Source organism: Aspergillus versicolor (assembly GCF_001890125.1).
Source record: "Aspergillus versicolor CBS 583.65 unplaced genomic scaffold ASPVEscaffold_1, whole genome shotgun sequence".
NCBI classification, from domain to species: Eukaryota; Fungi; Ascomycota; class Eurotiomycetes; order Eurotiales; family Aspergillaceae; genus Aspergillus; species Aspergillus versicolor.
Window position 1 is genome coordinate 4936387 of NW_024467524.1, and position 23421 is coordinate 4959807.

General features: G+C 48.6%; 10 protein-coding genes across 10 annotated transcripts; 5 read left to right on the forward strand and 5 right to left on the reverse strand.

Annotated features, from left to right (window-relative positions):
* Positions 1-775: 775 nt before the first annotated feature.
* Positions 776-1491, reverse strand: ASPVEDRAFT_49649 (uncharacterized protein; the record flags this gene model as incomplete). Its single annotated transcript, XM_040814193.1, has 4 exons — positions 776-928; positions 987-1170; positions 1218-1269; positions 1332-1491. The coding sequence occupies 4 exons, from the start codon at positions 1489-1491 to the stop codon at positions 776-778; spliced, it is 549 nt and encodes a 182-aa protein (XP_040663447.1).
* A 1906-nt stretch (positions 1492-3397) lies between these two features.
* sonA (putative nuclear pore complex protein (SonA)) lies at positions 3398-4552 on the forward strand (the record flags this gene model as incomplete). Its single annotated transcript, XM_040805994.1, has 2 exons — positions 3398-3658; positions 3725-4552. The coding sequence occupies 2 exons, from the start codon at positions 3398-3400 to the stop codon at positions 4550-4552; spliced, it is 1089 nt and encodes a 362-aa protein (XP_040663448.1).
* Positions 4553-5213: 661 nt separating this feature from the next.
* Positions 5214-7253, reverse strand: ASPVEDRAFT_49651 (methionine--tRNA ligase MES1; the record flags this gene model as incomplete). The annotated part of the gene is made up of 2 exons (XM_040814194.1): positions 5214-7053; positions 7117-7253. 2 exons carry the CDS (start codon positions 7251-7253, stop codon positions 5214-5216), a joined length of 1977 nt encoding a protein of 658 aa, XP_040663449.1.
* A 241-nt stretch (positions 7254-7494) lies between these two features.
* ASPVEDRAFT_121963 (Yae1 family protein) lies at positions 7495-8079 on the forward strand (the record flags this gene model as incomplete). Its single annotated transcript, XM_040805940.1, has 1 exon — positions 7495-8079. One exon carries the CDS (start codon positions 7495-7497, stop codon positions 8077-8079), a length of 585 nt encoding a protein of 194 aa, XP_040663450.1.
* A 1480-nt stretch (positions 8080-9559) lies between these two features.
* Positions 9560-10955, forward strand: ASPVEDRAFT_120099 (ICE2 family protein; the record flags this gene model as incomplete). The annotated part of the gene is made up of 2 exons (XM_040805769.1): positions 9560-10081; positions 10149-10955. 2 exons carry the CDS (start codon positions 9560-9562, stop codon positions 10953-10955), a joined length of 1329 nt encoding a protein of 442 aa, XP_040663451.1.
* A 1339-nt stretch (positions 10956-12294) lies between these two features.
* Positions 12295-13447, reverse strand: ASPVEDRAFT_184712 (endosulfine family protein). Its single transcript, XM_040808927.1, has 3 exons — positions 13074-13447; positions 12929-13012; positions 12295-12866 (listed from the first exon to the last, which is right to left on the reverse strand). Exons 1-3 carry the CDS (start codon positions 13107-13109, stop codon positions 12474-12476), a joined length of 513 nt encoding a protein of 170 aa, XP_040663452.1. The 5' UTR covers positions 13110-13447; the 3' UTR covers positions 12295-12473.
* Positions 13448-14095: 648 nt separating this feature from the next.
* Positions 14096-15352, forward strand: ASPVEDRAFT_874353 (SAM-dependent methyltransferase; the record flags this gene model as incomplete). Its single annotated transcript, XM_040818063.1, has 4 exons — positions 14096-14455; positions 14497-14680; positions 14742-14860; positions 14933-15352. The coding sequence occupies 4 exons, from the start codon at positions 14096-14098 to the stop codon at positions 14987-14989; spliced, it is 720 nt and encodes a 239-aa protein (XP_040663453.1). The 3' UTR covers positions 14990-15352.
* On the forward strand, positions 15159-17948 carry kexA (serine-type carboxypeptidase kexA). The gene is made up of 3 exons (XM_040811394.1): positions 15159-15767; positions 15819-16179; positions 16247-17948. Exons 1-3 carry the CDS (start codon positions 15580-15582, stop codon positions 17606-17608), a joined length of 1911 nt encoding a protein of 636 aa, XP_040663454.1. The 5' UTR covers positions 15159-15579; the 3' UTR covers positions 17609-17948.
* On the reverse strand, positions 17868-19160 carry cia1 (iron-sulfur cluster assembly protein CIA1; the record flags this gene model as incomplete). Its single annotated transcript, XM_040805603.1, has 1 exon — positions 17868-19160. A coding segment is annotated over one exon (1293 nt), but the record flags the coding sequence as incomplete, so codon positions are not given.
* A 405-nt stretch (positions 19161-19565) lies between these two features.
* On the reverse strand, positions 19566-22445 carry ASPVEDRAFT_122433 (IQ calmodulin-binding motif domain protein; the record flags this gene model as incomplete). Its single annotated transcript, XM_040805984.1, has 1 exon — positions 19566-22445. One exon carries the CDS (start codon positions 22443-22445, stop codon positions 19566-19568), a length of 2880 nt encoding a protein of 959 aa, XP_040663456.1.
* Between the last annotated feature and the right edge of the window lie 976 nt (positions 22446-23421).

The window sequence follows — 23421 nt, forward strand, 5'->3', positions numbered from 1 at the left end:
GGTTGATTTTAGTTTCCCTTTTGTTTTTTTTTGTTTTTCGGATGCTTTATGGGGGTGTTTATGCAAGTTAGAGTAAGCCTTTGATATTGATATATATTTCTGCTCTCACCATGTCAAAGTGTGGGGCATTGCCAAAGTATAATCTGTTTTCCTTTATCTATTTGTTTCTCCTTCGTCTTTTTTAATACTTTACAATGATGTTCAGGACAGCCAAAGTAGTTCTTTGGAGACGGCCATACTCAACTTGGACAGATACAACATAGACCTAAAGCGTGGATCGTGGAAGTGGGAAATAATCCTTCATCGCTGGCAATGGCCGCTCCCATGGACTCCAACAAGGCATGCTACGGGCAGTCGGGAGGGATCCAACCTTGTCGTCGCGAACAAGGTTTTAACATCTACTAGATACTTCCTTCTCAAATGCCTGTGGCCCGGGATCCCCCATTCATAGTTCAACACAGTTGTATTATTGAAATTGAAAGAGAGTGAAAGAGACCTGGCTATTCAAGCCGGCTCTACAAGCACGCACTGCCCCGAGGGAATCAGTGGATTAGAGCTGAGATCAAAAACAACAAAGACCAAATCACAAAGATAAACACCTGTCTGTACTCTTGACACGCAGCTTCTAAAGCCGTGAACCATTGAGAAACAATGCTCAGAGAAGCTGGACGAGAGACGAAGCATATCAAACCATGAAGATCCATGAAATGACATTAGCAAAGAGAGACAACACCACAACAACTGGAGCGAGTTATGTGGTAAATGTATAGCCACCCTACGCTTCCTCCTTAGACTTCTTCTTTGACTTCTTGCCTGATGTGACTTGGGGTGGACCCTGCTTGGTCTGGTGAACAATGAGACGTGTCCAGCACTCTTCCTTGTCCCACTCGAAGCCGGCAAGGTAGGGCTTTTCCAGCTCGTCATCAGCCTATAAGAAAGTATGTTAGGGTCCGATTACCAATACAGCGTAGATTGAGCATACGTACTTTCTTCTTGAATTGCTTGTAGATTGCGTCCAGCGCATCCTTGATTGTCACACCCTTCAAGTTACGGGCCGTAACCTCTAACCCCAAGGGGAAATGGAGGTCAATCTTCTTCACCGGCGGGTTTACGAGGTGAAGTTTGAGGATGTCTCCGTCCTCGACTGTTGACGGCGAGGTGTTTAGCTTCCTGTGGAGAGTTAATAGGGTAGAACAAAAGGAGAATTGAAAGCGTACCATCCAGTCTTCTGTGTTTCGATAGGCAGAGTGATTTCGATTCCTTTTTCCTCTATGAGGCACGCATATTTTAGTAAGCTAAGCGATAGTGAATGGGGTTTATGGGATATATACCTAGTTCCTTGATGTTGTAGATACCATTGGCTTGGGATGAGGTACGCCTGTGAGACTTCTTGTCGGCCTTATCGGGTGCCTTCTCATCCTTGGGTGATATCGTCAAGCCGGCAACGGCGGAATCGACCTTGGTGAGCTCGGGGTGCTCAGCAACGGACATGGCTGCGATAGAGAATAAAATGTGAGGTTGGTTAATGGAGATCTAGGTCCCAGGGAAGATATTAGAACCTTATATTGTCCCTGAAATGTCTACACAGAAAGGGAAGGCACGGGGACTGGTGAAACCAAGGGACAGTCGACAACAGACGACACATCACCGGATATTGGTATGTAGAGGAATGACTACACAGGTGGGAAAGGGGGGTGGTTGACAGGGGAAATGCAGGAACAAGTTTGAGCTTACCAGTCAGTTGGATACGGACGGTTGAAGATCCAGATGGGAAGAAAGGAGAAGAAAACGGAGAGAACTAAGAGGAGGGAAAAGGGAAGAAAAGGGAAGAGGAAGAGGAGTGGAAGGCGACGGGGGGGGAAAGAGGGGAAAGGCAGGTGACCTGAAGAGCCAAAGATAGAATGCTTCACCATCCACCTACGTACATGATCTCCTCTACATCGGATGTCCGACTGTATTTGCCAAATCCTGACTTTTTAAATGGGGGAGAATACTCTGCTACACAGTCATTGACACGGATATGGCTAAATTGAAGATACAGTAAAGATAGACGGGCGATGGTAAAGGACGCCTTGGGAGATAGAGAGAAACATGCGTGTAGTACTTCGTACAACACGATATTTCCAAGGGTTGGTTGTTGTACATCAGGTGGAGAAACTAAATGGAGAGCTTCAAATTAAGCTGTGGCAATAATGAGTATGGGACGATATGAAAGGAGATTGAATGCTAAACCGATGGAGATGGAGCGTGGGTGAATTGGATGATGAAACTACTTCCTGCTTCCGGAAAGGCCTCGCATGGCCCGGCTGGGCTGACTGGCTGTGGCCAAAGCATCGGATGCCAATAGAATGTGTCCTAGCTAGCAGTGTCGGCTTAGTCGCAGGATACTTGGAACAATGCTAGCTGTCTCGAGTGAAGCACTGCCATGTCGAAGAACCCCTCAAATAGCCCCTCAAATAACAGCTTGGAGAGGATACCGTACAATCTTAAGGTAAGACAACGTCATTACTAAGTGGTGAATTGAAAGGATCTCCGCACCTGTCGCAGATACATCAGATGATGGTTCAATCCACGGCGGGTGTGTTCCGCATCATCCCACCGAGCAATGCCTCGCTCATTCCACTGAGGGAGAGAAATGCCTCCCACTGGAACGCTTATTTCCCCTTGCACCTTCATCAAGGATCGACTACATAGTTGAGTACTTACAAAGTACGTTTCGGGAGAATCGGATCACGCGAGAGCCTGACGTCGAGAGCTCTGAGGAGGAGGCCCACTAAAGCTAAGGCTGCACCCCGCATTTCCACCCGCTCCACTTAGTCCGCGCCCGCCAGCTTCCATTTTGCACGCTACCATTACCGTTCAGGAGTAGCAGCGCTGGGCTTCTGGAACCAGCTGTAATCTTGATCCCCTACTGACTACGTAGGAGCGTTTTGATGGTCAGAACTAGCCCGTATTGACGACACCAAACAAGATATTTTGGCCATTTGCAAGTCTGCCCTTAGGTAATTTCATCTCAGAGATCTGCTGTCACATCTAACGAGATTACCCTGAATATCGAAGTTATTGCTGTGATAAACTACGGAGGAGGTCGGATTCCTTCTGTTTGTGGTGTTTGTGATGTTTGGTTCATTTGCCCTGTTTGTTTTGAAGCGGTGAGCGTTACGGCCTGAGGGCTGAGGTTGCGATACTGCCGGTTCCCAAGCGTGCTCTGTACGGTAGGTCCTTCTTTCTTGTCCTGCCTAGCAGCTTTTTCAGCAACCTACCGCCCGAGCAATTCTCTCCGCCATCCTATCTGTTCGTATATGCGCTCTTGATACTAGTTGAATACACTTTACAATCTCACAGCCTATCCAACCGCATTGAGATTTCAGCTCAGATTCGAAAAAAAGTTGTTCAAATGTCGGGCCTTTTTGGCGCTGCGGCCACTACCACAACAGCTGCCAGCAACACTACTGGGGACATTTCAAAAGACGTCGCCCTTAATTCTCCCCCCGAGGATAGCATTTCAGATCTTCGCTTTTCACCTGCAAGCGATCACTTAGCTGTAGCATCATGGGATAAGAAAGTCCGCATATACGAGATCAACGATCAAGGTCAGAGCGAGGGCAAGGCACTTTTCGAGCATGAAGCTCCAGTTCTGAACTGCTGCTGGTCACCTGTAAGTTTCAGGAGCTTGTGTGATGTCGTTCTGTTTCCCCGCCGCTTACAATGCTTATTCCATTAGGACGGCACAAAAGTCGTTGGTGCAGGTGCGGACAAGGCGGCTCGCATGCTCGATCTTGCAGCCAATGCCACCACCCCTATCCAGGTCGCCGCTCACGACGCTCCGATCCGATGCTGCCATATGTTCCCAAATCCGGCTGGCGGCAACCCCCTCCTCGTGACAGGCTCCTGGGACAAACAAGTTAAATACTGGGATCTGCGGCAATCAACGCCTATCGCATCATTGGAGTGCCAGGAACGTGTTTACACCATGGACGTCAAAGACAAGTTACTAGTTATCGGCACGGCAGACCGGTACATCAACATCGTCGATTTAAATAACCCAACAAAGTTCTATAAAACCATGCAATCTCCTCTAAAATGGCAAACACGAGTGGTCAGCTGTTTTGCGGACGCAAGTGGCTTTGCCGTCGGAAGTATCGAAGGCCGCTGTGCTATCCAGTACGTCGAGGATAAGGACTCGAACTCGAACTTTAGTTTCAAGTGCCACCGTGAAACGCCCCAAAACCAACGCGATGTCAACAATATCTACTCCGTCAATGCCATTTCTTTCCATCCAGTCCACGGCACTTTCAGCACAGCCGGTAGTGACGGAACTTTCCACTTCTGGGATAAGGATGCCAAACACCGTCTAAAGGGATACCCTAGTGTTGGGGGAACAATTTCTAGCTCGGCTTTTAACCGCAATGGAAACATATTTGCATACGCCGTGAGTTACGACTGGAGCAAGGGATACTCAGCGAACACCCCACAACTTCCCAATAAGGTCATGCTTCACCCCGTTGGGCAGGAAGAGGTGAAGCCGAGACCGGGTACTAGGAGGCGATAATCGAGTTGGTAAAAACTCTTTCCGCTTGGCGCAGTTGGATTGTCCAGTCAGGTTTAGCTACAGTGGATGGGGAGACTAAGTGGCGTGGGAATATACCTAGGTAATATACAACCACCAGTACTTAGGTACCTTATTGTTACGACGGATTAAAGGATTAAACAAGCGTTCCACTTCTTAGACAGACTGACACGATGACCTCTTTATTTATGTCTCTGCTGTTGTCGGTTTTCTGTGTGTAGTTTTATATTTTCTAACAATGCATGAGCGAGCCTTTCTGCATTGAGCTCCCATTGTAGAATATCCATTTAAAGTCGATATAATATAAGCTTTTATATCAATGGGTACGATTTTCCCGTTATATTCTGTTTTATACGATGGGTTACAGCATCAATTATTTCAATATAGGTTAAAAGACCCCCTCATCTAGCCTCTAGGGTTATGAAAGTTTGTCATATATTTATATGATTTGAAATATCCTCGTTCGCCAGCAACAATCTATGCCGGATAAAGGAATGGAGAGAGAAGCCAACCCCTTAAAAAAATATGGCTCCAATGATGAATGCATGAATTTTCAAAGTTACCGCTCTTAGTATAGTCTCATCTTAGAGTCTACTACAAAGCATCTAACTATCTGCTAGTATTTCGTAAACAGTGGCCACAATCACGATGTTGGGATCGTTACCTGCGCAACACCATCAGTGATCTTCTCGACAGATTCATCATTCTTCCCCTCCGTCGTGGCATCGGTTGACTCCGCGCCCCCCTTAGCCGTGGCTTCGACAGGCGCAACACCATCTGCACCTGCAGCAGCTGCAGCCTCCTTGGCCCTCTTTTCCTTCTTCTTGGCCTTCGCCGCATCCTTGGCTGCCTTCTTTGCAGCTACCTTGGCAGCTTCCTCCTCCTTCTTCTCTCTGTCGGCCTGAGAACCACCGAACTGCTCGCGCCACATATCGGCCTTTTTAGGGTCGATACGCGAGAACAGGTACTGTGCCTTGCCGATTTTGTGACCCGGCTTTAATGCCACGGGCTTCCAGCCATCCTTGATGTCCTCGAGTGATGGGATGTGAGCGAAAGGTGCATCCAGTTGCTCATTAATGGACTTTGAAGTAGCAGGGAGGTAGGGAGCGAAAACGCTAGCGAGGAGATGGATGAGGTTGAGTACAGTACCGACAACGGCAGCGGCGCGCTCGGGTTCATTGGCGATGAGAGTGTTGTCTAGTCGGTTGGCTTGAATTAAGCCATTACCGGCTTCGGCAAGTTTCATCGCAGTATTTACACCTGCGCGCAGATGTACGCCATCCATTTCTTCAATATATTGTCGGAGGAGAGCCGTGACCTCATCTAAGGTGGGCTGGAAGCTCTCAGGGACGGTGAATTCGGGGATAGTAGAGCCGTACGACGCAGCAACAAGCTTGATCACTCGGTTGACTAGATTGCCTAGCTTGGCAAGTAACTCACTGTTGTTGCTATCGACGAATGATCTCCATTCGAATTGAGTGTCCCCTGTTTCAGGGCGGTTCTTCAGGAGATAGTATCGCCACACGTCTGGGGCCACACCAGTTTCTTTGGCGTTATTACCGAAGACACCAACTCCACGAGATTTACTGAACTTGCCACCTTCATAGTTCAGATACTCAGCAGTATTGAGGTGATGAAGCATAGTCCACTTATCCTCGGTTCCTATCTGGCATCCGGGGAAGATGACGCTGTGAAATGGCACGTTGTCTTTTCCCAAGAACTGATAAAGCTGGACATCCTCAGGATTGCGCCACCAAAGTTCCCAGTCAGGGGTATAATTAGCTGTAATTGATGGGTAGCCAATGCATGCTTCAAACCACACATAGAGCACTTTGTTGTCAAATCCATCCAAGGGGACGGGAACGCCCCATTTAAGGTCTCTTGTAATACCACGGTCCTTCAAGCCTTCTCTCAACCAATTTTCCGTGATATTACGGGAGTTTTTCGGCCAATTAGCTTTCTCCATAGCAGGAAGAACATATTTCTCGATAGCTGGTTGAAGCTTATCTAGAAGGAGGTGGATGTGTTTCGTGTTTCGCTTCACCGGAGTGGCGCCATCGAGTTTACACCGCGGGTTGATGAGGTCGAACGGATCAAGAAGATGGCCACACTTATCACACTGATCTCCGCGAGCATCGTCATAGTGGCATCGTGGACATTCCCCCTCGACATAGCGATCGGCTAAGAAGGATCCATGGGTCTCGCAAAACGGTTGTTCAGCGGTCTTTTCCGCAAGGTACCCATTTTCATAGAGCCGCTTAAAAATAGCCTGGGAAATTTCGGTGTGTTTTTGTGTCGGCGTGCGCCCGAAGTGATCGAATCCAATCTCAAACCATTCATACACCTCCTGATGGATTTTATTGTATTTCGCGCACAGCTCCTCTGGGGTCACCTTTTCCTCCAAAGCTTTTGTTTCTGTTGCAGTACCATATTCATCTGTTCCGCAGATATACAACGTTGGGTGGCCACAGGCCTTATGGTATCTAGGAATATCGCATTAGTTGAAAATTGACCGATGTTGATCTATCCAAGTGCGAATGACTCACCTGGCGAAAACATCAGCACTGAGCACGGAACCGACAATGTTGCCCAAGTGAGGTACGTTATTGACGTAAGGCAATGCGCTTGTAATGAGAATATTGCGCTCGCCCTTCTTGGGCAGAATTTTTGCTTCTGTAGTCATGGTGGGTGATTGAGATGGCGGGGTTGTGGAGGGGCAAAAGATAGACTAGAAGGGGAGCTTTTTTTTGGTGGTGGATGATTCATCGGCCGACGGCAGTTGAACTTGAGCAACTCCACAACTCCGATGTCCATTGATTTATCCCTCGCTGAACGTTGTGAAATTATTTTCCTGGAGTGAATTTTGGAATCATTAACCTGAAAATTTTCTCACTCACTAGCGCCTGGGTCGAATACTAGCCAACATGAATAACAACCTTCTTGAAAGCCTTCTCGACCTGGAGGAAGATTTCTACAAAGAAGGGTTCAGCCTAGGGGCTGCGGATGGCGCGGAGGCTGGGTATACTGAAGGAAGCGTGTTTGCTGTGGAGAAGGGGTTTGAGAAGTTCGTTGAACTGGGCAAACTTTATGGCAAAGCGCTGGTTTGGGCTCAAAGGCTTGCGGACATCAAGCAGAACACACACAAGACATCTTCACCGAACTCAGAACTGATTGTTGGCATCGAAGAGGTGGGAGAAGAGAGTTCCCTGAAACCTATCGCTTGCAAGTCGATGGCGAAATTCTCACACAGCTCCCGACTTGCAAAGAACCTCGATACACTTCTCGAACTGCTTGATCCAGCTTCGTTACCCATGCAAAACACAGAAGAGGCTGTTACAGATGTAGATGAACGCCTGAAAGGGGCGGTTATCAAAGCAAAACTCATACAGCGTGCATTTGGCGAGCGTGAGGATACCCCGGATATCCAATCTGATGCTAGAGGGAGTCAAATTTCTGGCGACGGCACTGGCAGCATTGAAGACATCAGCTCCCTCAACATCAGACATTGATTTGTGTGCATGAATGAGTCGTCGAGGAAGATTCACTTCATCGCCGGCTATTGAAGAGGCTTTACTAGCTTTTTCTTTGTGGCATCATTCGACGCGTCTAGGCTGTTTCCGCAGATATTCCTTCCTAGAGAACATGCCGCATTAGAAAGGCTGATATGCTCCCTGCTCAACACGTCCGTTCACCTCAAGAGCTCCTTATTCGAGTATTGAGGCGTCAGCAGCCCCATTGCTACGAGTTCTGTACGCGACTTCTTCTTGCACATAAATTGCAGCGACAGTCCCATGTCATTAGTAGTCATAGGACAGCGTTTACGACGCTTGGAGAAACTACCTAGTCTTGCGCATCATTTTTATGATAGGCATAGCGGACAAGCCGCGTGGTGTATTCGTTGGCAAACATCAAACAACACTAATGATCATGGTGGGCGATAATCCTGCGGGAGGGATATGTCTGTCTGGTCTCCGGGAGGTCTTGGTGGAAAACCTTTGTTTCGCAGCAAACCAATATTGAAAGAACCTTGAGGGCGATGGGTCCCTTTTGACAGATTGTCGACCATCTGGGCAGCAATGAATTTGATGTTCTCGCGTTATGTTCGGTTGAATGAAGTGATAGGCAGCCAGAGTGGAGAGACGAGCTCGGGGCCCTGAGCTAGTTTGTGTCTTTAGCCTAAGACGGGTTAGTGTATGCCAGATGTCTTCAGTTCGCACAGTCAAATCCAATCCAATGCGACTGTATCGAACTTGTTTTGTAGGAATCGATTGCTGTCGCATGCTCCCATCTTCGCCGGGGTTGCTCGGTCATGTGCAAGGTTGTTGGCTGGTATAGAAACTCAAGACTGTCGCTGAACAAATTTGAACTCCGGAATTAGTGGAGGGTCCTTTGAATTCCAGCTCGTTCTGCAGTTGACCGCTTGTTCGAAGCTTTTTTGTGATTGCATCCTGGATTCTTGAACTAGCCAACGCTGGCGAGGACTGGGCATTTTTACCTTTCACTCTATTTCTTCTCCTATTACAACTACTCCTTTCCCCTCTGTCTCCCATATAGATGCCTTCCCTGTTATTCCCCTGAAGAGGAACTTCGATTTGCTATCTGTGGACCGCATCCAGTGGTTCAGGTTAAATATTTGTATCTCCAATACGGATACTAGCCACGTGAAGCCGGTCGTTTCTTCCGTCCCGCGAAGAGATAAGATCAAAACTTCCAGGGTAGAGGAACACGAGAACCACAACGTACGGAACCAGGGTCGACAACTCCAAAATCAGCTCACCCGTTCTCTTTCTCTGATCCTGCCCGGATTCATGCTCCCTTGTTGAGACTATATTAATCTCTGTGCGTCTCGCCCCCTCCAGGTTTCGACCAGTGCCTGGAGGCTGCCAGACCGACACCGCGTCGTTGATCGAGCTCAATCACCAGCTTCCTTCGTCCTTCCTCTTTACCAGGCGCGAGCTTCCTCGTTCGCGCCACCACCTACCCGATCCGATGTGGCTCTTTCGGATACTCTCTTCGACCCTCTTCCTTACCGTCACTGTTTCTTCCATCCCGCTGGCTTTTGACGTCGGTGGGAAGACATGCGGTCTGGCCTTTTCACTTTCCCTGGCGACATTCTACTTCCTTTTCTCCGTCCTAAAACTCACAACTCCCGAGCGATCCTGGCTGCGCTCCTCCCTCATTGTTCTAATCAACTCTGCGCAATGGATCCTCATCCCGATTCTCCTGATTTGGTCACTCAACCGCTTCTCTGTTGACACTGATAATACTACTTCATGGGTAGAACGGACCTTCAGTGGGAAACGCGCACTAGACTCATCTATTAAGGACTGGATTCTTGGTCGCGATGGACTACTGGAGGAGGTGGCTATCGGGAACTGGGACAAACTCTTGAGGTGGTCGACTCCAGTCTTCCAGCTCGCAGAGGGGTTTTGCAGCTTACTGGTCATCCAAGCCGCCGGGCAGATCACCCGATGGCTTGTAAATCGCGGCGGGCGGAGCGATAGCTGGATGGTACGTTCATTTCGCAGTGTAAGGCTTGCAAGGCTTGTGATCGGAAATTAACCCTCGTTTGTGATAGATCGGCTTTCTTGTTCTCTCAGCGTCCATCATTTCGAGCTCCGTATACTTCCTTTGGCGCGTTCTCCAATTTCCCGAGATCTCCAATGTCGATGCCGCTTTGATAGGTGTGACCGTGACGTGTGCCGTGATACTATGCGCTTGGGGAATTGGAAGCGGCCGTGGGAACCCGGTAGAGAGCTCTCTTTTGTTCGCATACGTTGTGCTGTGCATTTATCAGATCTTCACGGACTATCAGCCATCGCATCCAGTGGAGCAGCCAGTTCAATCACCTGCACAATCGGGAGATTTTCCCCCTCTTCCGCCTATTATTATGGCCTCATACACCACTCTAATGCACGCCGTATCCCTCCTACCATCCATCATCCATGCCGCATTCAATATGATCACTGCCGTCTTCAGCGCAGTGACTCCGTCTGTCCTAATTTCGCTTACATACCGTATCCTAGTGTTGTATGCATCCACGCGAATCATACCAGCAGTTCGTGAATCTGGGGCTCGTGCGCTCTCTCAGGAAGCCTCACTGGACGACTCCGATGCTGCTGGCCAGTTTCTGGGCTTCCTTAGCTACTTCTCCCCTTCTATCCTTATTTCAGTTTATACCAGCCTTCTTATGCAACACTTTGCAACGACTTCGCAAGCCATGGGTGGTAGTGGGCAGTGGTGGAGTACCCAGGGTGCAGGAGGGGGCAATCTTTGGCGTTGGATCAATCTTGCAGGCATGTTGGCCCTGTATGCTGTCGAGCTATGGCTTGGGGCCTCTGATGATCTCGACTCGGGGCTGGCTGGCCATTGGAAGACCGATTGAGAGTGCGAGCAAATTTGCAATTTAATTGTGACAGCTAGCCTAATCCTGTGGGATCAGAGTTTCGATATAGTCGTGTCTAACTGGCTCCTCCCGCCATGCACGTACAATCCCGAGGTGACACTGGGTTGGATTCTCGCGACCGTGGTCTGGGAAATCAAACACCTGTTGACAGCCGCTATTGAAATCAATGTCAGACTTCATACCTTTTCAAAGAGGTGACAGCTTCCAGGAAATACCAAAACGATACAAGTATGTTTTGGAACCAAAATTGCCAGTTCACGACCTCCGACTTCGTTTGCTTTCCTCATCCACGCTCGAAAGTATACCGAACCAAACACTTCCCAGCCTTGGCTCAACTCGAAGATCATGCCCCTCATGACACGCGATACATCATCTATCTGGGCACCTCTCAGAATAGCTCAAAAGAAGGTTTTCTTATACCAAAATATCGCCGCCAACTCTGCCGTGACGGTCTTAACCGTTCCTTCCAAGTTCCAGGCCGTATTATTATATATATTTGGCCGTTTGAAATTCAATGGATAACAGAACCCCCCTTTTCACAAGTCAGTTATTTTTTCCTATTTAGATATGCCTAGGCTCTATGGAATTTTTCATTTTTGCCTATATACCCCAATCTATTTTTAACCTTATCGGTAGCATGTCTCCTTATCTTATACTCCCTTCCCTGGTTATACTCCCTAAAATGCGTACCCGGTCCGAGGCATCCATAGTTTTATCTATTTACCGCGTCACCTATGATGACAGTTGAGGGGATATATATAGGGTCGGCGGAATGGTATAATAAGACACCCGTGGATATGCAATGGGATGCTAACTCTTTGTATTCGATTAATGCCAAGTGAGGTACTACTTACTTTGTGCGTAGTACGGGGGGTTTTGGGGGGGGCAATAAATACTAGTTAGGAACTTTTTCCAAGTACCTCCCGGATATAAAACATGGAAAATATACCCTAGTATTGCATGTAAACGTCCGAACGTCTCGAACCCAACCACTAGCTCAGGCAAGACAGAATACAAGAATACAAATATATGAATGATAATAAAAGTTATCAATAAGTGACGTACGTCGATATAGACAAAGAAGAGAATAATGACAAAGGAAATAATAACATACTGCGCAATCTAGCGCCATTCAGAAACAAGCGCAGGTATGCATGAGCTCAGCGAATAGGAATTTAGGAACTTGCAGCCGTCCACAAGCGAGGAGTGTCTTCTTCCCTTCAGCGGAAGAGAACGGACGAGGCGAAGCAATTCCGATGCTGTCGATGCCCAGGTGATCAAGGGTTTTGGAGTGCCCCGCACGGTCCTTTTGCTTTTTTTCTGACCCCTCAAACCTCGACATGTTCGAACGAGGAACCCGACATTCGAAATTACACCAAAGAGAAAGCAGAAACCAAGGCGCCAGGCTCTTTTCATACTATCATTCATTGGTATAATATCAGAAGGGAGAATCGATAAAATAGGACACTGAGAGAATGGCCGTTTTTGAATAATCGATCATCGTCGAATGGGGACGCCCTCGGTAGCAGGAGGCGGGCTTACAGCTTCATCCTGGTCTTTATTCTCGGTTGCTTCAGACGCATTTTCAGATTCATCCACACTCCTTCCGCGTTGAAGGAAGCTACCTTCCTTAATGGGGCTCCGGCTCTGGAAGCCAACAGACCCAGGATGGCTGCTAATGCTGCCAGGAATATGCTGCCCACCCTGAGCGGAAATGCTGCCACCGTTATTTCCCGCGGTCATAGGGTTGTTCGCACCGGGCGATGTAGCGGTCAGATGAGGAATATTTTCAGGAACTGGGTGTTGTGAACCGATGTTGGTCACACCAACATCTGAGGCCTTTCCGGCTTTGCTCAGAGCATAATCCCCTGAATCAAAATATTTTCGCTCCTGGATATAGCCCAGACAAATTAGCGAAGAATAACAATGTTGAATCTTTGAAAACCATTTACCTTGAGCTTGTTTTGGAGCAGATCTTTCTTATTGGGCATTTTTCCATAGAGGCGCAGCAAGCGCTGCTCATCGGGACTCAACTTCTAGATCACGGTCAGAGTCCGCACGATGTACAACATGTGTTGGTAGCCAGCGAGAACGTACGCTAGTATCAATCTTGTTCTGCTGATGAGGATTCATCGTAATAGATAGCCGCAGCAATCACAATCTGAGGCGAGGCTGTCTGGAGATGGTAGTAGTTGTAAGATGGTGGGAAGTCGGTAAGTTATCTCAGACGTCGGGCGGGGAGGTTGGACGAGGTAATGTTGGGTGTCGTCAGAGTACCCCACTGATGGCGGGGAGGGAAAGGTGATGTCGATTGGAGACGTAAGGGATATAACACGGATTATCGAGCGTCAAAAAGGATAGAAAGTGCCCTAGACGACAGAGCGGAAATTTGGAGTTGGAGATTAGACATACATCGATGAGGGATGGAGGGAAGAAGTACTTGGGAGAATAATAATCGTCGGAAGTCTAAAGGTCCAGGAGTGAGGAGTCCCATAGTTACTTGGGTTGATTATCATAGCACGCTCCCACTCAGCGCCTAACTAGGAAATCCACTTACTACATCTAGCTAGACGCGCGGAGATCTGAAACGGGCAGTCCACTGGAAATACCTACCTGAATCAACACCGGCAATACGCCAAGGTCGAGCTTGGATAAAGTAAGAAATCAAACTTCTTCATATTTAACCAAGTGTAGTCCGTAGCCAAGAGGGAGCTCAACGATCTGAAACGTGCGGCTGGCTCATCATGATATGAACCAAATGGCCCAGAGTCCGCTCCCAGTTCTTCAGAATGCGCAGTAACCGTGTTGAGTTTAGGCTTGTGTGCCACCAACCATGGGCGAGATCCCCGCGGCTCTGAGCTTTGCGCAGGAATAAAATTATTCCAAAAGCTCGATCGATCTATGAAACCTAAGACACTCCAGGAAGTCGCTGCCTGATTTGAGAACGGAGGCCATTTCGATTAGGTCTAGCAACAGCGAGCGGAGTCTGGCTGCGGAAGAGAATAATTTTTCTGCCCCTCATCAGAAAGCCCATCCGTTTGCGACCTAATAAGGTAGAGATACTCGATGCTCAGTGGACTACAGCTATTCCATTGACTATAATTACAGGTCGGTCCATCATGAGTGACCAAAATCCCTCCACCGCGCCTGTCACCATCGTGGTCGAGCACCTAGACCCCGAACTAGGTGCCTGGTCTGCTCTGGAGTATGGCTGCATTGCCCGAGAGTCCCATTCAGGAGGCAGTAAATTTCTCCTGAGCTCAGTCCCTACCTCGTTGCAAATGCCGGACGATCTAGCCGCTACCGATGGCCTTGGAGTTGAGCATCGCAGCATCGAAGAGGTCTTTGCAGACCGAAAATCTAAGGTCTGCCTCTTGGATCCCTCTGCCAAGGTTGAGCTTAGTCCCGCTGATGGGGACAACTTTGAAGTTTTCCTCTTTGGAGGAATATTAGGTGCGAATCCCCTAGAAGACCGCGATGTATAGGCTTCTTTTAGCTGACTTTAAGCGCTGTCATACAGGTGATGACCCTCCACGAGGTAGGTTATATTCAAATCCCAGCAGGAACACCTACCACTGACGAGTTGACTCCAGATCGTACCTCTGAGCTTAGGAAAAAAGGGTATGAAGGGCGGCGACTTGGGCCCGTACAGATGACAACTGATACGGCGGTACGAGTTACGCGCATGGTTGTCCATGACAGAGGTAGACAGACCACACCTGGCCCCTATGTCGAATAACTTATCAGAAATACTGACTTCACTAGTTCCTCTAGAGGAGATTCCATACATTGACCACCCAGAAATTGTGATCAATGAGCACGAGCGGACTGAGATGCCGTTTCGCTATGTAAAAGACAGTGATGGCAAGCCCATCATGCCCAAGGTAAGTCAATGGAGGCTGAACACTCGCACCGACTCCGGACAAGAGCCAACTATGCTAACAGGCTACTACTAGGGAATGTCAGAACTGATAAAAAAGGACGCTGACCAAGGTATCGAGGATCTTTTCTAGCCCTCTGCGCGGATTAAAGGCGATGGGTGATTTTACTGTACCGGACATAAGCACAAATGCCGCACGGATAAGGACAGCATATGCTCAATAAACCCAGAATAAGAACCACACTGTACGAATGCCTTCAAGATTCTTGCTTGCTTATTGAGCCTCGAATGCGGAAAGTATCCCGGCTGTGACGCCTTCCGTACGGTAAAATACATAATCGCCACCCAGCGTGGAACTCGATAAAGTAAGGATCAGTAAGATGCTTACGAATGGCCACGCTGCCCTTCAGTTTCACCATCGTCACACCCTCGACAGACCACCCTTTTTACTTCAGAGCTCCCCCTCTTGATTCTCTCTTTAACGCTCTCAGTTTTAGGCGCCCTCCTTACTTTTGAATAACTCCTCCATTTTCCAAGCAAGCTGTACCCTTGGTTTTGCGACGTTCGCGAGGTACTGAGTCTGATCCGCGCGGCATTCGACTACCATAACCAATGAGTTTTTGAAAACCTCGCTCCCGCAACTGGCAGGTCCGTCGTCCTGCTCAATCATCGAGATCCTCCATTAATTACCTACTCTCACATCGGCGATCGTTTAGTTATAGGATGGCCCCCGGGTCATTCTCCCGGCCCTCTGGTAGGGGGAGTGGTTCTCTGTCCTCATTGTATTTCTCTGCATTATTGTTGCTCCTCCTCCTTAATCCCACCACAGTATCAGCTCAGTCCGCAGCCGATTACTATGTGAAATCATTGCCTGGAGCCCCAGAGGGCCCGCTGCTGAAGATGCATGCTGGGTAAGCTTCGCCGAATCCATCCACATATCTACACAACTAACCTTATTTAAGACATATAGAGGTAGACCCAGAGACCAACGGAAACCTTTTTTTCTGGCACTATCAAAATCGCCACATCGCAAACCGTCAGCGGACGGTGATATGGCTGAACGGAGGGCCCGGCTGCAGCTCGATGGATGGCGCACTTATGGAAGTTGGCCCCTACCGACTGAAGGATAACCACACTTTGGAATACAATGAGGGCTCGTGGGACGAATTCACGAATCTTCTCTTTGTCGACCAGCCTGTTGGAACCGGATTCAGCTTCGCCAATACTGACAGTTATCTCCATGAGCTAGATGAAATGGCTGCACAATTTGTTACATTTATGGAGAAGTGGTTCGCCATATTTCCTGAATACGAACGGGATGATGTATGAACCTCAAATAAGTCCAGTGCTCTTGATCGTCTTTATGATGCTGATTTGTGTGGCTTGGTAGATCTATTTCGCTGGCGAATCATATGCAGGCCAATATATCCCATACATTGCGAAAGCTATCCAAGAACGAAACAAAAACATGAACAGATATAGGGATGCACATTGGAATCTTCGCGGCCTTCTCATCGGTAATGGTTGGGTATCGCCAGCGGAACAATACCCGGCCTACTTGACTTATGCTTACGAAGAAGGCCTCGTCCGGGAAGGTAGCAAGCTCGGAAGACAACTCGAAGTTCTACTCTCCGTTTGTAAATCGGAAATGGAAACTGGGCACCCCAAAGTTTCGATACGTGACTGCGAAAAGGTTTTGACTGAACTACTCCAAAACACCCACGACTCGAATGATCAATGTTTCAACATGTACGATATTCGCCTTCGCGACACTCCTGATTCTTGTGGCATGAGTTGGCCGCCAGACCTGGCTGATGTGAAACCCTATCTACAAAGCCACGAAGTGATTGAAGCTCTGAATATAAATCCTAAAAAGCAATCAGGGTGGCAAGAATGCGAGGGCAATGTTGGCAGCGAGTTTCAGGCAGCTAAGTCCAAGCCATCAGTCGACCTGCTTCCCGGATTACTCGAGTCGGGTGTTAAAATTCTTCTGTTCAGTGGCGATAAAGACCTCATTTGCAATCATGTTGGGACTGAGGAGCTCATTGGCAATATGAAGTGGTCTGGTGGTACTGGTTTCGAAATTTCACCAGGTGTATGGGCTCCACGACATGACTGGACGTTTGAAGGTGAGCCGGCTGGTTACTACCAACATGCGAGGAACCTGACCTACGTTCTCTTTTACAACGCCAGCCACATGGTCCCATTCGATCTCCCACGACCTTCCCGGGATATGGTTGACCGCTTTATGAACGTAGACATTGCCAGCATTGGTGGCATGCCAGCAGACTCTCGCATCGATGGTGAACCGCTCCCTCAAACCTCTGTAGGTGGCCATCCAAACAGCACGGCCGCTGAAGAACAAGAACAGCAGAAGATCAAAGAAACCGAGTGGAACGCCTACGCCAAGTCCGGCGAAGCAGTACTCGTTGTTGTCATTATCGGGGTTTTAGTATGGGGCTTCTTCATATGGCGCAGCCGCCAACGGCACAGCGGCTATCGTGGCATATCTATCAAGTCCCCAAGTTCGGCCTCTATTCTAGGACGATTTCACAACAAGCAGAGTAACGGTGCAGACATGGAAGCCGGCGATTTTGATGAAGCTGAACTGGATGACCTGCACTCACCTGGCCTGGATCGAGAGAACTACGCGGTCGGCGATGACAGTGGAGACGAAGGGCACGGACAGGGCCAGGGGCAGCCGCAAGCTCAAGGATCCTCATCGCAAGCCGGAGCTAATCTTGTAGAATAATTTGTCTTCTATTCTCTTGGCCAATATTGGATATCGTGTAGTGATTTTTATTTTTTCTTTCAGCCTTCTTTTTGACACCCTATATACAGCATACTACACAAATCCAACAACCATTAGATACGAAACTTATGACCAAACTAACATTCCTTTTTCCCGTGCTTTTATATTATCCTCTATGGGCTCCTATCACCCCAATATATAACTGATAGAAAATTATTTGACATATTCGCAATGTAGTCGTTTAGGTGTGATACTAGTGTTACCGTGTCAACACCCATACTTTGATACTCCCGTCGTCGGCAGTGGTAACTAGCAACTCTTCCTCTTTATTTTCTTCTCGGCCCCGATCAGCCCGTTTGGCCCATGTAACGTGGTTGATTTCGTAAATTCCATGTGCACCATCTACGACCCCAACGATCTTCCATTCAGTGGGCGGATGTTGAGAATAACACCCATCAGTAGAGTTTGGGCGCTTGGGATCAATATCCATGGGTTGATTATAAGTCTGGGATGGAGCCGTGAATCTTTCCTCGTAAACCACAATGCGTCCATCTGCACCGGCAGAAGCCAACAGGCCCGTTCGTCGACTCCAAGAAACCGCATAAATCGAGAGCTCATGTGAATGCGGAAGGACAGCGTCCTCTTCCCAAGTTTCATCCGTACCGGATGGCCGAATAATACTTGGTATTGCGTCTGCTCCAGGTGCGCTCATCTGTGCCTTCGGTTGACGTCGCCAAATGCGAACAGATTGATCATGCGAGCAAGATGCGAGGCGAGGCCCCGAAAGAGAATGCCACTGCCTCCACTCTTCCTCCTTAGATTCAGTCTCCGGCGAAGGAAGTGGCACATTATCAACACTCTCCCAGTCAATACTCCAAACTGTCCCTTCATGGCCTCGAATACATGCAACCTGGCCCCAATCATCAATGTCCTCCCGCCAAATCCGAATCGTATCATCATAACTCCCACTCGCAAGGCACTCCTCCGCAGGATGCCAAGCAACACACTTGACATCCCCTTCATGCTCCTGCATCACGGCCACAGTTTCAAAGTTGTTATCCCCATCATCAAGATCCTCCCAGATCCAGATCGATTTGTCTCGTGAGCATGTAGCAAGAAGCATTCCGGACGCAGACCACGAAATGGATTTTACTTCGCTGTCGTGACCGTCTAGAAGAACAGCAAACCGCCATTCCTCATCCTCGTCTTCCTCCCTGTCTTCCTCTCTTGCTCGTTGCGGGATATCGCCATTCTCTTGTTCTGCAGCCACTGCTTCCTCATAGTTGTCCCATCGCTTCCAGATTCCTACAGTTGCATCGAAGCTTCCCGTCGCGATGACGCTCTCGCCCGACACATTCGGCTTCCAGGCGCAAGTGCGGACGCTTCGCTTGTGACCGCCGGATATAGTAGAAAGGAGACGAAAGTTTGTTAATGAATAGACTCGAACTGTTTTGTCAGAGCTGCAAGTTGCGACGAGGGGCAGGCTAGGGTGTGGTGCTGTGAGCCATGTGCGTTCGAGCGACGGTGGGGTTAGGTTGGAAAGGAGTTTGATGCTGAGCTTCGGAACAGCTACGGCAGCATTTGGTGCCACCATTTTGGGATACTCGGTTTGAATTAGAAGGATAATTTGTACTGCAGTGGTTCGGGAGTAAATCTCAGTCTCGATGCTGAAAGGGTTGAACGAACGGGCCAGAGAAACTTGATGTGGTGGGGTTGCAGCAGAGATGACAAGATAAGATAAAACTATCTCAAGAAAACGAAATAGAGATAACACATTAAAAATATCAATGGGTGTATTCTGAACGAGTCCATAAATCTAGGCCAATTCGTAGTGGTCACTAGCAACGGAGCTACAGCCATAAAATCATGGAAGAGTCTAACTACAGAAAGCATAACCACGCCGATAAACCCCCAAATGCGATCCAACAGACCATCCAAAATAGAGATAAAGAACACCTTAGGATACTGGACTCAAACGACCGCTCTCGGTTAAAATCCCTTCATAGATCATTCCATGACATAACCAATCAACTTCACGCACTTTTCCAAGTTCCTCTGTCAATTGCCCGACTTGATTCACGAACTCTGGCATACCTGCTCCAGCTAAACTCTGGCTCGCAGTACTCGTTGCTCGCACTCTTTCGCTCGCACTTGATGCACTGAGTCGGGAAAGCACGTGGCCCCGTAAACGGGAAAGTATAAGACGTGCGACTGGGTCTGCGAAGCCGGTCGCACCATTTCCGGGTGTACTAGATGTTGTGGTACTTGTCGAATCTGATGAGAACGACGGTCCCTGCGTGGGAATCTCTGTATGGACTTCAACCGATGTCTGGCTTGCCGTGAGAGATGCAGCTGCACATGCTGTCGCGACCGGAGAGAGTACTCGCCTGATAGTCGCCGTCAGCTGAGTACTCGCGTTGGAGGGCATAGGATGAGTAGACTCGAGGATTGACTGAATCCGGTCCGAGGAAACATCATTGAAATCCAAGGACAATATCCGGTCAGCTTCAGCCTTCCACTGCGCTCGTGCATCGCGTTTGAGTAAGTTCTTGGCAGTCAAAAGGATTGAAGCTGTAGCTACTATTTTAAAAGCCTGAGCGTGTAGTGTGTTCAATCTTTGGCGATCCAGCTCCAAGGTCTCGGGGACCAAATCGTCAGATACCGGTGCATTGCTGAAAACGAGATCAACGAGTCCATGGGCATAAATTTTCGAGGCAGGTGGCTGCGGTTCCCCATGGACATTCTCGGGATCGCGTTTTCGCATTTCATCGGCCATTATTTTACGGTGCGTCCGCCAAAAACGGCGGCTCTTTCCTATGCCAAAGGAGCCATCCTGGAGACCTCTCTCGAAGGTTCTTTGTTCATACCCAGGGGCTTCTTGAATAAGCTGAGGAGCAGCAACCTGGATCATGAAGTTGGTATGATCAAGAGACAAAAGGTCAATAATCCCCATGAGTCTCGCCAAGCGATCTATCGCATCTCCCGACGTGTCATCGGCAAATGCATTGACCGCAGGGTCACGGTAAGGTGCGCAAAGCTTTGGAAGAATTGAGGTCATAAAATTGAAAAAGGCGTCGTAGGAGAAAGCCCCCGCTTTGCACTGATTCTCTACCAGTTTTGGATCGAGAACTTCACTAATCAACACATGGAGGGAATTGCCAGGTCGTAGGGAACGCAATAAGCGATCCTGTATAACCGTGGCCATGGCGACAATCCAATTTGTACCCATGCCAGCCTCCACGTCTCGGCGCATCAAAGCACACATGTGCTCCATGACCCGCTTACGCGGCTCTGTATATGACTGTTCCTCAATTTTGAACTCTTTGTTGATAAGAAGCTCATGGACTAGAGCACGATTTTCAGGAAGAGCAGTTAGAAGTTTCGAGAACCGCTCATGTGGAGATATACGCTGCTTCTCTAACTCTTGCAGAACCGCGCTGTCCACGTTATTGAAGCTTTCACTAATCGGTGATGCAACGCTTTCAGCGAGAGCTTCGGTGGTAGTTGTTGCAGACGCTACTTCTGCTGACCGCGGAATGGCCTGCTTGGAAGCCGACTTTTTCTTCTGTCGCTTGGCCCTTTTCAAGGCATCCCGGACCATCTGCATTGCTCTGTCAGAGCCTGCCAGACGCTTGAGCCTAGCGAGTAGTAGAATTTGATTCTGTCTGATACCTTGACGGTAGTCATCTGCTACACCTCCAGCTTGGTCATCCTTCACTGTCTGCCATATTAATTCCAATTCCACAAACTGGGCGAGCATAATCTCGATCAAAACACTGGAATCATGTGTCTTCCACGCATGGAATGCAGAAAAGAAGACATTGTATTCCTCACACAGAGTCTGAATTTCGGCGGAAATCGTCGCCGGAGAACAGCAGCCAGAAGACAGCAGGGGGGTCACTTGTTTAAAAGCAGAGAGAAGTTCCTGTGCCTTGAAAATCAAGTCTTGCTCCTGTTCACCATCTCCGCTCAAAACTTCAGCAGGATGTGTGACAATCAAGTAGCTACTAAGGAATGTGCGCACAGCACCTCGGCCACCGATTGTTCCGCTCTCCATATCATGTAAGCCGCAAAGCCGAAGCACTCGAGCAGTTGTGGACAGGACTTCCTCCGCCGATAATAACGCACCGACTTCTTCAAAACTCATGTCACGAATGCGTTCTGTTGTAATGTTAAGACTTAGAAATTCTCGCATTATCAGTCGGGCATGATATGTCCTCCAAACCCTCTGGACTTTGCGCGCAGCGGCATCTTCAGTAAGATGTTTCATAGTTGCAGTTTTCCTCTCTTCGGTTGTAGAACTGCTTGTGCGATGACGCCTAGGGGTTTGCTGATATAGAAGACGTCTCTTTTCTGCCTCCGCAAACTTCTCGGCCATCTCAACTCGAAGACGCGCGTGCTCTGCCGCCTTCTTCTCGCGGTTGTCTTCTGCCTTCTTCTTCGCACGCCGAACTTCCTCCTCACACTTAGCTGTGATCTCTGCCAATAGCCGCTCACGAGCTTGTTGGGCAGCTAAGGCTCTCCCTTCTCTCTGGAGGTTTCGAGTGGCAGCTTTTGTCAGAGCAGCGCGTAGCCTCACTTTCTCTGCATGCAGCGCCCGATCCGCAAGTCTTGCTTTCCTGGTTTCTAAAATCGACGCCCGTCGCAGATGTTGCGCGATATTATCGGTAGCAGTTGCTCCATGGGAGGCACTCGAGTGTTGCGAATGCAAGGAAGAAATAGAGCCCCGCCGGGATGAGACCGCGGAAGAGCGTCGCACTACGCTGGTTTTCCGGGCGAAACGCGTCGCAAGATGGGCTGGAAGACTCAGTGAAGAGGACGACTCATCGGACAGCATTTCTATGTCCGGCTCACTGTGAGTTTCGGGCGCAACCGCAGGACCAGCATCGGGCAGTTGGATTCCAATATCTGAATTGCGACGGATCATGATATTTAAGATGAGGCGGGGTGTATACACGGGTACCGTAACGCATCCGAATAGTCGAGGGTTGGGAGGGGTGATTATGGATAGCGGGAAGTAGCGTCGACTGGGTATTTATTCGAGAACTCAAGGTTAAAAGAAGGAACTAGGTCGCGCAAAGGTAAAGAAAAAAAATAGGTGAATTATTTCAGCCCGAGTGGTTTGCGTCACAGCCTACTGCCCTGACGAAATACTTCAAAAAGGAGGAAGTCTTGCTTATCGATGATTGACGGGGGTAGAACCCAAGCTATAGAGAGAGATCCGTACTCTGTTTCAGAAACGAATGGAAACCGAGGGTGGAAGTACTCCGTAGTTAGACAGAAGGAACGACGAGAAGAGAAGAACTTAGGGGTAACCGGAGGGATAATGCATCAAGAATATAAGTGGGCAAGGTCATTCAGCGCCGTCAACGTTATTCGCCGCCGCCATCGTCGTCCGAACAGGGCGACTCTCCGCACTAGTTAGTACCGTAAGTGAGCCGGAGTCAGCATGAAGCCGGCCGAAGAAGGAAATCGAAGCTCCCGCATGCGGCGTGCTTACCTAAGCGTATCTAAACACATGATGAACATAAGTTAGTTAAAACAACTTGATTATTGAAAACAGTTACCTTCGGTGAATTAAGCAATTATGAAGCTTCTGTTACAGGCTGAAATCTAAATTGAAAAAAAAAAAAAGACAAGGCAAGCATGATCCAATTGAATCTTAGATATGGTATACTATGCATTTGCACCCTGCTTTTTAGCGTACTTCCACAAGCCCGTCGAGTCTAAACATTAACTAATTAAAGGTACTCATCACTAATGGCTACGTCTTGGCGGTTATAGAGAGGCCCATCGGATACTTGAAATCCTAT

Bases quoted from the DNA above. Each gene is read 5' to 3' on its own strand.
- ASPVEDRAFT_184712 (XM_040808927.1), bottom strand. From the start codon at position 13,109: ATGAATCCTCATCAGCAGAACAAGATTGATACTAGC. The intron at 13,013-13,073 runs GTACGTTCTCGC...ACCGTGATCTAG, and splicing joins AGAACAAGATTGATACTAGC to AAGTTGAGTCCCGATGAGCA. The intron at 12,867-12,928 runs GTAAATGGTTTT...GGCTATATCCAG, and splicing joins TGCTCCAAAACAAGCTCAAG to GAGCGAAAATATTTTGATTC.
- kexA (XM_040811394.1), top strand. From the start codon at position 15,580: ATGGCCCCCGGGTCATTCTCCCGGCCCTCTGGTAGGGGGAGTGGTTCT. The intron at 15,768-15,818 runs GTAAGCTTCGCC...ACCTTATTTAAG, and splicing joins CTGCTGAAGATGCATGCTGG to ACATATAGAGGTAGACCCAG. The intron at 16,180-16,246 runs GTATGAACCTCA...GTGGCTTGGTAG, and splicing joins CTGAATACGAACGGGATGAT to ATCTATTTCGCTGGCGAATC.